Source organism: Antrostomus carolinensis, unplaced genomic scaffold, assembly GCF_000700745.2.
Source record: "Antrostomus carolinensis isolate BGI_N321 unplaced genomic scaffold, ASM70074v2 scaffold16573, whole genome shotgun sequence".
NCBI lineage: Eukaryota > Metazoa > Chordata > Aves > Caprimulgiformes > Caprimulgidae > Antrostomus > Antrostomus carolinensis.
This window is the reverse complement of record NW_010304643.1, coordinates 28,292-41,992: the sequence shown is the minus strand read 5'-3', so window position 1 is coordinate 41,992 and position 13,701 is coordinate 28,292. Positions and strand designations below refer to the sequence as shown.

The following is a 13,701-nucleotide window of genomic DNA, read 5'->3' as shown; positions in this document are numbered from 1 at the left end:
TTCCTAGTGCAACTAATAGCAGAGTTGTGCTGCTGAGCCCTAGAAGGATCAGGAGTTTTACCGTCTAATTTGCCGTCTAACCCAGCATTTTTGCACTGGTGTGCTGCTCTGGAGATGAGCTGTGCTATTCCCTTGACACCATTATACAACATCAGTGTGTACTGAATGCAGCTCCAGAGCCTTGCACTGGTTTAATGGGGGCACTCATTCCAAGGACAGCCATTGGGAGGTGAACCAGTGTGACTCACAGTTGCTGCAGGATTCACTATGGGTCAGACCAACTTTGCTGAACATTTAATTTGTTGAAAAACACAGCGCTACTGGAAAGGTTCGTAATCACTTTATCTGTTAAGAGCAAGGTCACTAAAAGTGTTGCTGCAGAAGGACTGCAGGTCAAACGCTGAAGCCACCCTCCTTCCAAGTGTAAAGTGATTCTGAGCAGAGCTTATAGAGTGACCAAGAATGTGTCTTTGGGAGCTGTAAGGCTGTCATTGTAAGTCTTTTTTTTCTTCTGAGAAAACCAAACATATTCTTCCGGCAGCAGAATATACACCTCGTTTGCAAAACTTTCAGTTCATTAAATATTAACGTAATGAAGCTGATATTGCTGGATGCAAAAAGCTTCTTAGGAAAAATAAAATAAATCTTGTTTTGTACTTCTTCCTGTATATTTTAGACCATGTTTTTAAAATCTTGTTAATTATGAAGCTCTATCAGTCTGGGACAGCTGGAGACAGAATTTATAGAATCATATATTAAGGCAACTGTTAAACTTCAGTTCTATTTAATTCTGGTTTTGATTCCTTCTTTTGCCCCCAAAATGTTATTCAAATCACTTTTCAAGCATTCAGTGTTTGTGAGCTTAATTAACTTTATTAATCTGTGTACTTGTGTAGTCAATTAATTTTCTTTTTCATGTCATCACAGTAAAAACTGGCCTTGTTCCAAATCCCATCATTAATTACTTAGGACCTTGTATTTTGCGTAAAGCCTTTATTTATCTTTTTGTGCGGGTTACTTTTAAAGTTCAGTAGAGAAGGTTATTGCAGCCCTTTTCTTAACTGTGTCACTTAGTTCGATAGTTACTCTTTGTGAGGTTAATGAACATATCCAGTTGTGTATAGAAGCTATAGAACAAATGTTTAATGAAACAGAATTTGAAAGGGGTTTCAGCTCTAAACTCTAGAAAATCTGTTTTACATGCTGAGTTTGGTGTGTTGAGACTGACCATTGCAAGGTAATATACAGACATTATATGGGTGGGATGCTAAACACATTCCACAAGTGCAGTCTTCATAGGATGACATTTTTTAGAATTTCAAAATAAAATATAGAATAAGATAGATATGTTCTCAAAAAATAACATATGGATATTAATTTTGTTTTTAAACTTCTAAGAGGAGATGATATCTCATGATTTTTGAGGTATTTCAAGTGCTTATCCTGTGTTCAATATACAGTGTGTCTCAAAATACCATAGGAGCCTGAGTTAAGATTTGCTCATTCTGGTACAACAGTGATCAGTTTGCATTGTTGGAGAGAAGCATCTATGACAAAGAAATTAAAATAAAATCAATTTAGCTAAGTTAAATACTTCTGTGTTAGAGGTTTGCTTTGGATCACTGTGCTGTGTGTGTGAAAGAAGCAGCACACTGATTACTTCAGGAGAAAAGTAACTAACGTGCTTTTCAGTTGATGAATACTGTGTACAACCTATTCCATGTTAGAAATGGTTAGTCCTCTATAAAGTAGCTTGGTCCCTAACAGCAGTAGTAGCTTGCACTCCTAACAAAGAGGGTAAACCCCACTTCTGTTAAAGCACCTAAATCACTTACCTTTTAGCATTTCAGTTCATTTATTCTGTTTAAGATGTTGTGGACTTAGTTCTTGGTTTTGAGCAAGTTTTTGACTTTTAAATGAAATTTCGTATTTCACTGAGCCTAGGTGCATAAAAAATGGAGATTATCCTATAAAGCAGCTAGATCCATGAGTTTTCACATACACCCGTTGGTGTTTAATGTTGCATGCAAATATGATTAACTTGAATATTACAGCTTTGGATTTTATTCTTCATCTCCCTTCTCATTCTAATTGCAAGGTTTGGTTTCTGTTCTTCCAGTTCTTTAGCTATCCTTGGGCAAAGGTGGTTTGAAACTTGTAGGCAGTACTCTGAAAGGCTGTGGCCTGCTGAAGGTTGAGCGTTGATGCAATATTGATTAATAGATTGCATTATATCCTAATGTAGCAGAAGCTTCAGTGAGTTCCTCTGCCTGTCTGCAACACTGTCAACTTTGAGAGTGTCACAGGGATGACAGAAGGGTGTCAGACATGCTGCGTTGGCTGGCCCTGGCTGAGATAATGTCTCTTGATCCTGCCGTTGGCTTTGCAGTCAGCACTAAGGTTGTGTGTCATCATGTGTTACCCTTAAATCCTGGGCTTGCAGTCCTGTGTACAGTGCTGCCCACTGGTGTGACTGTTGTTTCAAGAAAGCTGAAGCAGCTAGGTCAGCAGAGACCTTTCAGGAAGCTACATGTCTATTTTATTTTTTTTATTCTCACTTTAGGAGCCCTGCAGGGAATAATTTCTGAGGTTGGGATTTCTCATTGCTTTGTACATCCCAGGGGGCCTCTGCTGCTGTACCTGCTGGTGCCCCTTGCCATTTCCCACCTCAAACCACTCACCTGCAGCCAGGAGCAGCAGGAGCCCATTGTACCATCATTCCCTGACATTTCTACTCCACCGCTGTTGGTACCAGGCAGCTGGGCGCACAGGCAGCACTGCCACTGCCTGCTCTGGCTGTGGCCTCTCGATGTTCAAATACTGCTCATACGGCTTTACGTCATCCCCTGTGCTGTTGGAGGTAATATACAGCCATACCAAATTAAGAGCCAACTGAGAAACCAGTGTGTGTATCAGCAAAATAACCCCGATGGGAAGAAATTAACTTTAGAAAGTCCAGAGGTACTGGTGTAGTTTGGTGGTGCTTTGGTGGCTCAACCCTGAATGTGACAGAATGCTGCGCTGCTTTTTATTTTCTGAATATGATGATAATTAAGATGCAATTTTAATTGTAATAATGCAAGTCAATTGATACGCACCGTGAGCAATTTGCTGTGTGTTGTACCTTGTATGTAGAATAACTTGTGTTATTCTATATATGTGTAAAGGAAGAGAAGAGGTGAAAGGGCTTAGCTAGGACACGGGGCTGTCAACTGGTGTGACTGAGGTGTGGATGCATATTTCTGACTGTGCCAGGGCAGGGGTGTGATTTGAAATCTCAGATTGCTAGTTACTTGCTTTACGGCATGGCAATCAGAGGCACTGGCACTTAACAGTTTGCTAAAAGCAAACAAATATAAATCCTGAGCTATATTTTCTGGCCATGTGTGTAAATGTTTGATTTAGTGTGGTATGCTACAGAAGTGGGATAAACCTGTTGCCTTTCCCAGGGACAAGATAAGAACCCCCTCATTTCATTACATTGATCATTATAATTTGGGTCTATAATATTAGGCCTTAGATTTTTCTCATGCTCACTGTCCAGCTTGTACAATTATATAGAAGAAACACTACATGCGAGAGCAATCACAGTCCCAGTATAGAGTGAGGGTGGAGAGGCAATAAAGTCCAGAGGCATGTGCTCGGTTGCATTTATCACACGGCTCCAAGATGTCCCCCACCAGCACAGCCTTTCAGGTAGGTGGTGCCATGTTGCTGTGTGAAATGGGTCACGCACACATCTGTGACACGTGTGGTTGTGTTTCTACATGTGTTTCCATATGGTAACAGCTGCCATTTCCCTTCCACTCGGCTCCCTTTACGGTATGTGCACATGTCAGTTAATACAAACATTGTTCTCCAGTTCCACACGCTGAGGGCTTGTAATGCAAGACCTGGGTATTAGAATTTCTGGCAGTAACAAGGCTGTCACTTTGAAGGGTGTAGAGAGAAATGGGAACTTTGAGTAATTGAATGCAATCCTCTTGTTACATTTGCAACACAATAAGTATATTTTTCTTCACTCCCCCCTTTGTAGGAAGTATTATAAATTCCAATCCACAGAGAGTAAACTTGGTCTGAATTAGTTTTCTTAATTCACATCTTAAAATAATTTGCTTTCAATCTTAGGTAAGCAGTTTTTCTCTGCTTCATGATATTTTTACACCTATTATCCTTCATTTAAATCATATCCTTGTTGTACAGTGATTAGAAATTCCTGCATATGTTACAGGTGTTCAAGATTCCCTTCTACTTCCTCTACCCCTACCTAGTTGCCTTACAAAAAACTACTAAAATACAGCACTGAACCATGCATGCTGACATTGTGGTTTTGAATTGCAGCTCACCGCTGTAGATGCGGACGAGGGACCCAATGGACAGATAGTATATGAAATTTTGGCTGGGGATCAGGGAGACTTCATCATCAATGACCGAACAGGCCTTATCACCATTGCTCCAGGAGTTGTATTGTCAGTGGGGCGATCCTATGCTCTCACTGTCAAAGCATCTGATAGTGCTCCTCCTGCGCAGAGAAGGTAATTCATCTTATAATGAAATTAATATTTTAATCAGTGCTTAGCAGCACATAAGAAGTGTGGCACACCCTTATGTCTATAACTCCACAGTGGAATACAATTGTGTGTTCTGTGTGGTGTAAGGATCACATTTTGGAAAAGTATCGTATTAGAAGTCTGTCACTTTTTGTTCCTTGTTTATATTTTCCTCCCAGTACACAGTTTTCATTATTTCATTTGCTTGTAGTGGTCTGTTTTTTAAAAGTTCACATGTTGTGCTGTCATTGTGCATGCCCATTTGTTAAGAGAAATTGAAGTGAAGGGATGTAAGGAAGAAGGCAAGTGAGAAGGGAGATACTTTCTGTTCAGGATGTAGAAAGGATCAGAAAGTCTGATTGCAGAGCGGGAGACCTTCTCTCCGGGTATTGGGTGTGCGAGGTCATCCGGACTTGGAATGCTGTGGGCATGCACAACAAGCTGTGCCAATGGTGAGCAGTGTCCCCACCAAGACCTAAATTCTCACCAGCATAATTATTTCTGTTTTCTACCAGCTGATAAAGAAGAGCAGCCTGCAAATTTAGTGTGATTGGAATAGGACACTCTCATGTTAAAAACAAATGAAGGTATTGAGTCCCACTTGCCTCCTTCTTTTGAGTTTGTGTTCTACATACAGCAAATGTCATTTCATGAAGGTATTGGGGAGTGTGTATGCATAGAAGTGTCTCTCGTGTTCTGGGCCTGGTATTGATAATGTAACAAACTCACTGTCCGAAGAGGATGCCAGAGAGAAACAATAGTTTCCAGCATTTAAATCTCCCACAACCTTTTCTCTTTTCCTCAAATGGGGAATATAAGAAGGAAAGATAACACAAAATTGGAGTTTCACTCATCAGCTTTTCCTCAGGACCTGCTGCTTCTCTCATGTCTCCAAGAAAGCAGTTCATACTGTTGTGTACATATTTTATAGTTACATTTTCCAACCACTGAAATATTCAGATTGTAGATTGTTCATTAAACCTATTATCTGGTAGCAGAGTCTTCTGGTTGAATTATATTTCCCTTTCCCTCTTGCTTGCTTTCTTGATAAGCCCTATCTTAGGGTAGCTGATAGTAGGCTGTTAGAAGTGCTGAGGAGAAGATTGTGGGCTGTTATGCATTTACTTTTGTGTAGTACTATCATAGTATTTTAGTGGAGGACAAAAATCAATAATACCTCTTCAGAGAGCTTCAGAATCCAGGGGTGTGGCCCCAGCAACAGCAGCTCCTACAATTCAGCTTTGATTGCCATCAACTCCTTTTATGTTTGAGAAATCTTTCATATTGTCTGAAAATACACAATTCTGATGATGTACGTTGGGAGCATGCGCTTCCTCCTCCTCTGAAAATGTCTTTATTGCAGTAATCTTCAAAAGTAGAAAAGCTTTCATTTCTTGTTGTTTCTGTTTGTCTTCCCTTTTATGGAATTACAGCATGGAATTTGTTTCATAGCTTATGATATGTGTTCAAAAAAACCACTCCATCTAGGCAGTATTCCTGTAACCGGGGTGGGTGGTCCTGGATCCAGCTTGGCCTTCACCTGAAGTATATTTGGGGCCCAGAGATGTTTTTCCTGTGTCTGTGAAGGTTAAAAAATCAGGAGGAGGGCCACTGGAGCTTCAGCAAGGTGCCCTGGAGAAAGAACGTGGGCAACTTTTACTGTCTGCAAGGGACATTCAGATGAAAAGATTTTGCTGCCTTCCTGACATTCTTTCTGTAAGGCCAGAAAACCAGAAATGAGCTGGTGATGCTTGAAGCAGCCTCCTGTCATTTTACACAGAGAAAAGCCAGGGAGAACTCATGTGAGCTACAGCTCCGAGGTCTTTAAAACTGTCCTTTTGCATCTCCTTGGTTCCTTCCTTCTGGCTGTGAGGTGGTTAGTATCTTGCAGTTGGGCTTGCATGAACTTCTTGCTCCTTCTAATGCAAAGATGTCACATTGTGTTAGGTGGTTCACATTGCCATGCTGGAGGCAGTAACCAGTATTTTTGAGACTTCTAGGAATGGGCTAGGTCTAGCCAGCACTTAGGTATCTCTGCAGGCAGGAAGGTGTGTGCCCTGTAAAATAGATAAATAAAGGATTTTGATGTAATTTCAAGTATTAAGCATTTTTTCCCAAATCTGGATTCTGCTGCAGGACATACCAAGCTAACTATAGTCATTGTAAACTGGCTGGGTTTCAACTATCCCCTTGCTTATGCACAAAGCAAGACCAAACTGCTAAACTTGTAGCCTTTGTGAGCACAAATTTAAATTGAAATGGCTTCTGTGTAGCTTTTTTGCATAGTATGACACATTAAATACCTGGTGAGTGACTGTGCAGAAAACAACTTTTTTTTTTTTTAGTGTTATTAAAGTTTATATCTATAGCAAGCATCATTAATGTAAGTTATTGAGGTATATTTAAGTAGACTTAAGCACTTTAAGTCTATTTGTTTATACAAACTATTGAAGTTTAAAGATGAAGTTTAGTTTTTTAGAACTGAAGTAATAGTTAAGCATATAGCGATGAGCAGTGTCTATTGAAAAAAATGAGAAGAACATTTGTGAAGTCAAACAATTTCAGTTCACTCTTTAGCCTTTTCACCATTGACCTTGGATTCCTGTATAGGTGGAAACATGTCACTTAGTGATAACAGTGATCTGTGAAATAAAGTCCAGTCTAGAAACTACCTGATCATGAGATTATTATTCCACAGAGCAGAAAAGTACACTTTTCTCTTTGGCTTGTATATCCAGAGATTGTTTGACCAAAGATATATTGGTCCACATGTATATAAATATATTTGTTATACACGATCCAATTCAGTTGTATGTGGAAAGCAGACTGAGCGACAGGGATGCAATCTCAGTGGCTTGTTGACCATGCTTTCCTTGCACTGCTAGGGTTAAAATTGCAAAGCGCTAATAAAAAATGGATTGGAAATGAAAAAAGCAGCCATTTAATATCATAGTGCTTCTAGTTTGCAGACTACTAGTGCTTTACTTTTGTGATCCGATTTTAAAGATTTGAAGAAAATTTGCGTGCTATTGTGGTGAATAGAAACTTTTTTTGTTTTGAGAGAGAGCTTGATAGACAATAAATCAGCTTGGGTATTATTAAAATGTAGCAGGATCAGGAAAAAAATGATACAGAGCAGTATATTTTTATTAAATATTCAGCAGTGGAAGAAAAATGCACACTAAACTGCAACTCTTTGGATGTGTGCATCATACACAGGCAGCTCCCTTAAGAATATATGTAGCCCCAATGCTCAAGTGTTATTTTGTCTGCTAATTCATTGTGTCTGTTGTTGAGCATTTGGTGATGGTATTTTTTTTATTTTTTTATTTCAGCAATGTAAGTGTGGAACATTGATTCAGAGAGATTAGTGGGATATGAGGGAGTATTTTAAAATAGACAAAAAATCAGGAAACTGACTGTAGTTTATAAGGAGCTAATCTGCACTGAATGCTCGACTTCAGTGGTAATTGTCCATCTTCCCCTGATTGCACTGGTTTGGTTTATATCCTGAGCAAACTCAGCTTCTTAAATGCTCAAATATGATAGATGGAAAGGATATGATAGATGGAAAGGCTCTATTATTCACTGATGCATTTCAGTACAAGTTATGTACTTGTTTAAAAAGTGATGAAATCAAGTAAGGACTTGACTATTATGTTCCAAGCAGGACGATCCTCGTGCCCTATATTTGTAGGTGGAAACAATCTGGCACTTGCTCCAGAGAGACGCAGCTGTGGCAAGGCAGTGTCTGCAGCATTGCTGTTGGTGGGAAGCTTGAGATTGCCCTGGACTACCTGGTAGCCAAGGTTTTGGGGCACTGAAGAATGTCTGCTAGGCTGTCATGGCACGGTAGCAATGGAGTGGTTGAATGTTCAAGGCTCAGTAGAGTCAACTTGTATATACTGTTAATACACAGATGGTGGGTTGACCTTGGCTAACTATTGGGCACCCACCCAGCCACTCTCGTTGTCTTGGATGGTGGTTAGTGCGCTGCATGACACAGGCCCTACAACGAAGCTATCTGTCGTGGTGTTGCAGTGATGGTCTGCCTGACTCCCATCAGTGGCATGGAGTTATAAAACCTGCTGGCAAAGGGTGGTGGGAAGCATCTGTAATGCAGCAGTGACTGTGCTTGGTCAGAATCCTGTACAACTAATTAAAAATATTGATCAGTCATGTGTTGTTTTGGTATTTAATGAACCCTACCAGTTAACACAGAAGCTGTTCAACTATAGAATATTGGGTAATTTCTGGTAGGAGTCTCTAAAAATGCCCTGAGTTTGCTAGCTCTGCAAGAAGCAGCTCATTGTGTGGTCATGTTTTTCTTTCTATCCTCCAAAGAAGATCTGGGGGAAGGACAAAATTTGTGACAAATCCTTTTGTCCTGAAGTGGTTTCTTTCCTGCAGCCATAAATCCTGAGATTTACTAGCTTTGTCAAAGGGCTCTTGCAGAAGAAATCTGCACCGGCGATGTAACACTTGCTCTCCTCAGGATTTTGTTCTGGGGCAGGGGTACTGGTTTAATATACCAGAGAGAAGGCAGACGGGATAACTCAGCAAAGATGTGAGAGAAACGTTCTGTTAAACCAGATTTTAAATCTCTTGTTCAACTCCAGGGGACCTTTTGGCTCCCTTTCTCAATCCTGAGCAGTTGAACAGCGAGTGTGTCTACAGCATGGGCTATGCAGGGTCTGTAGCGGGGGACAGTGTTCCCAGAAGGGCCTTCAACTTGCAAACTGGAATGCCATTTGCAGTATAGACATCTTAGGGCTTCAGTGCAGTTGAAGAGTTTGCCAGGTCTCCTTGGGAGTTTTGTAGGTTCCTGTGTTGCCGTCACTCACTAGTCTGAAGTGGGTTTGGGTTTATTTGCATGAGCCGCAGTATTCATGCAGCCTGTGATAGAGTTGTCTATATCGGTCTCCTCCCAGCATTGTCCTCTCCACTGACATCTTCTGTTCCTTCTCTTCCAAAGAAAGGTAACAAACGAAACGACAGCAGGGATGCTCCAGGGGTGGGTATTGTGCATGGCAGGAGCAGTTACCAGCTCAGAATTTGCCATGCTCTTCTAGAGGACACAGCATCACCAGGGGATTATGAATCGTCTTTGTGTGTGGAGTGTGCACTGATACGTTCCTGCTTTGTTTTTCAAAGAACACTTGGGCTACTTTTAAAGACATTATTTAGCTTTTCTTCCATTAATGTGGCAGCCTGCTTTATTTTTGATGCAGAATGAAAAATATGGCCTGAAGGTTTTAAAGGAGCAAAGGGAGGTTGTTAAAGCTAGAGAACACACAGTGTATCAAATAGACATTGTTGGCTGCCTCGTGTTGTGTTTGTTGATTTATTGATATTGACTGGCTCTGACTTTTTTTCCCCCCTTGCATTGCAGGAGCTCTATTACTACTGTTTACATTGAGGTCCTTCCACCCAACAACCAGAGCCCTCCCCGCTTTCCTCAGCTGATGTACAGCCTTGAAGTCAGCGAGGCCATGAGAATTGGAGCTGTTTTGTTAAACCTGCAGGTACACATGCTTCCCTGTAAGCCTTTACAACATTCCTTCTGTTTGTGCCCATGCCATGCAGAAGCCAGTCCGTGCATACGGGGGAAAAAGATGGTTTATGGGGATTGAAAATTATTTCATTGTAGTAAATAGCATCTTTTATGTGGACCATATAGGAAAAGTGCTTACTTTAATATTTTTGTAATTTCTTTTTTGTGTTAAATGTGCTAAAATGTACTATAGCCTGCACATGAAACTGAAATAGATGAGAAAAAATTTCCATGAATGGCTCAAAACTTGAAAGGCCTGTAATTTCTTATGCTAAAATCTCTCTATATATATGTTTGCCAGCAAATCAGAGGAGCTTAGGACCTTCAGCACCTAATTCACGTGGAATTTCAGCGAGATTTTTGGCACTCAGCCTTTTTTAGCCTGGTGTTTTTGAAAAGGATCTGAAGATATTTCCTCTCCTTGATGTATATAACAACTGCTGTTGGCAGGCGAATAAAAAGCAGAGGTCTCTGTACTAACTGACCACCTACTATAGCTCTACAAGCGGATGCAGCAAAAGCACGTCAGTCCAGTATTGTGTAGAAATAAGGCTGCTTTGACATGGTTTGCAGACCCAGGTTGCTTCTCGAGGTGCTGCTCCGTGGTTAATATACCAGCTTTCTCCTTGCTTATTTGCTGTTCCCTAAGCTTTTGCGGCATTGTGCTCTGTCCACATGTCTTGAAAGCCAGCTGTGCAAAATAAGTAGATAAATTACAACCCTTTAGATATTTTTTAGGGGATCAGGAACTTAACAGTATTATGAAATAATTACGGCCTCAAGTCTAAAGCAATAAACTCAGCACAGCACACTCTCCTGAGCATGGTTCCTGTAAACATTATAGTGTTATTCAGACTTCACATAAAGCCACTGCAAGGAAGCAGACTGGAGATCCCCGAGCTAAACAGAAACCACAGAAAGCCTTATCTGCTTTAAGTCAGTGTAGCTCTGTTGAACTCTGTTGAACTCGGTGGGATTGGGTCAGTTCGTATCAGCTGAAGTGAGTGGCTCTGTGTGTTTTGCACATTCAGTAAATGGGCGGAAAAAAAAAATAATCCAAACCAAAGTGTGTGAAATAAAGGAACTCTAATTGAGTCACTGATGCAGGTGAATGGGTAAGTTTCTATTAAAATCATTTGCTGATGAAAGATTAAGATTATTATGGATGGTTAAGCGGATATCGTCACCTGCGCTGAGGGAGGATGGCTCATTTAGCTCAGTGCTGAAAATTAACTTCTGGCATGTTTTTGCTGCCTTCAAGTGAGTTCAGAATTGAAGAGCCATGCTGTTCATGAGCCTTCTCCTTACTGGTGGGGAGACACGTGGTTCTGGAAACCCCAGAGAGTAACAGGAGCCAGGAGCATGCTGAGAAACAGAAACATTTGTGTTTACTTGGCAGGTACTGGAATATATGTCTGGAGGCCTGGGTGATCTTTGGAGGCAGGAAGAACTATTAGCAGGTTTTAGTGTTTAAGGATTTTACACGATGTAAACATGGTTAGAAAATGAACCTCATTGTTGGAACAATCTGTCTGCTGTAATGTTTCACTAAACCCCAAACATTTTGTTTTCCTTTTCAAATGATCCTTGGTAAGGTATTCTGAATAAATCTGAGAGCACCAGCCTGTGCCAGTCCGGGCTGGCGAGATGCAAAATGGTCATGCCAGCTACTCTCCTCGCAGACAGGATGCTGGTGAACATGTTGGTGATAAAGCAGTGGGTGTTCTCTTGTTACATGCCCAAGATGCCCAGAAATGATGAGTTCCTGTGTTTGGAAAAGAGTAAAATGAATCAGTTGAAGAGCTTTGGAAACACACAGAAAATGTTGTCTTCTACTTATTGCCACTGAAATGTAGATTTATCTTATATTAACAATATGCCATGAATGATTGAATTCCGCTAGACAATTTTTGTTTATGAAAAGTAATTAATTGTTCAATCACAAATATGCATGGCTTTATCTCCGGGGGATTAGTCAGAAACTGGATCTCTTGTAGGGCTCGTGGTCCTGGCCCTGAGACATGGATGCTTTGTCTTCATACTACAAGTTTAACTGCCTCATTCTGCATTAATATGCCCATCTGTATTAAAGGACTTTTACTGTGGAGTATATGTCTGTCTTCATCTCTTTTTTATTCCCTCTGTAAAATTGGCCAGGACATTTTAAACATTCATAAACTGAGTATTTAATCTTATGAAATCTTGTGCTGTCTTTTCCAGGCAAACAGAAAGTTACCAATAGTCATCTTGGGGTTTTTTTTGTGGAATTTTAACAATAGCTTAAGGTATTGCCTGTGTTCCATAAGGACTATTACCAGACCTCATATATTTAATAAGTATTTTAATATGTAAATTTTCATACAGACCTTTTTTCACTATTAGTATTATCAATATATTGTTTTGAACTTAAAGTATGTTTTGGTTGGTGCAGTAGGGTTAAAAGGTTATGCTTTTATGACTCTCTCTTACTCTTTTAATAATATTTTGTTAGTGTTGCATACACCATGAGGATTACAGAAACTGGGAGACAGTGAGCAAGTTATTTTAAATATTCCCAAGTTAGAAAATCTGAAGATCTGCAAAACATCAGTGTCAATAACAATGCAAATGGAGCTGTTTTAAATTTGCCTATTAGACTTTAAAATACATGGTCTAAAAACAAAATTTACTTTCTCCTTTTCCATTAAAACTTTTCATCTAGATGATGCAAGGTTATATTTTTTCTTATACTATTATTTATTTTATAAGGTACTCAGTTGATTGTGACTGGTGTTTTAATTAACAACATTTGAGATTAAGTAATGCAATATTAAATGATCTCCACAGTATTAATTTGTAAATAAAACTCAGAGTTTATTGCATGCCTGGGAGGCGTTTATTGCTTCATGTTCTGCCAGCCGTTATTAATTAAAATATGCAAATAGTGTAATTTTTCTGGGAGTCTGCAAAAGAAATAGGACCGTTAACATGGTCCAGTTATGTGCTGAACAAGGAAGCGACATGAAATCATTGTGTACAATTTATGAAGTCACTGCATACAATTGATCTGGAAAACAGTAGGTATAGATGGCTCTTTTCTCATGTGGAAGTCTTTGGTGGTTTTCTGACATACATAATAACTTGCTGTTCCTTGGTTTTAGAGAAAACAAAATTTTTTTTTCAAATGATGGTAAACTTTCCCCCCTGTTTTTTTAAGTATGTTGATTGAAAGGTAGGTTCTCTTTGGACATAAGGAGGAAATGGAATGGACTAGAACCAGTCTTTTATTTTCCATCTTTTTGAAAGGCTCCTAGCTTGTTATGAATGAATGTAGACAAACCTCTGAGTTACCCTGAGGACAGGCTTTCCTGCACCTAAGGTAAAAAGAATACAAAGGACCAGTAAAGATAGGAACAACAATGTGATTCTGGTGCTTTAGGATCTATGATAGTCCCCAGAGATGCAAGCTAGTCAGATTTTCTGCATCCAGTATTTGTATAGTTTCATGTTCTTGGCTAACAATTTTTCACTTTACTGACTGCTCATATCTTCAGCATGAGAACATCTGAATTCCACTCACACCCTCTAACATGCTGGCACTTCCTGTCACTCGGTGCC

General features: G+C 39.9%; 1 protein-coding gene across 1 annotated transcript in view; it reads left to right on the top strand.

Annotated features, from left to right (window-relative positions):
• LOC114818414 (protocadherin-15-like) overlaps window positions 1–13,701 on the top strand; it is a gene marked incomplete at both ends in the record, with an annotated part of 78,944 nt that overhangs the window by 39,696 nt on the left and 25,547 nt on the right. The window contains 2 exons of the mRNA XM_029084160.1: window positions 4,342–4,535; window positions 9,943–10,075. Of these exons, the coding sequence (XP_028939993.1) occupies window positions 4,342–4,535; window positions 9,943–10,075 (327 nt within the window). The remainder of the gene's footprint in view (window positions 1–4,341; window positions 4,536–9,942; window positions 10,076–13,701) is intronic.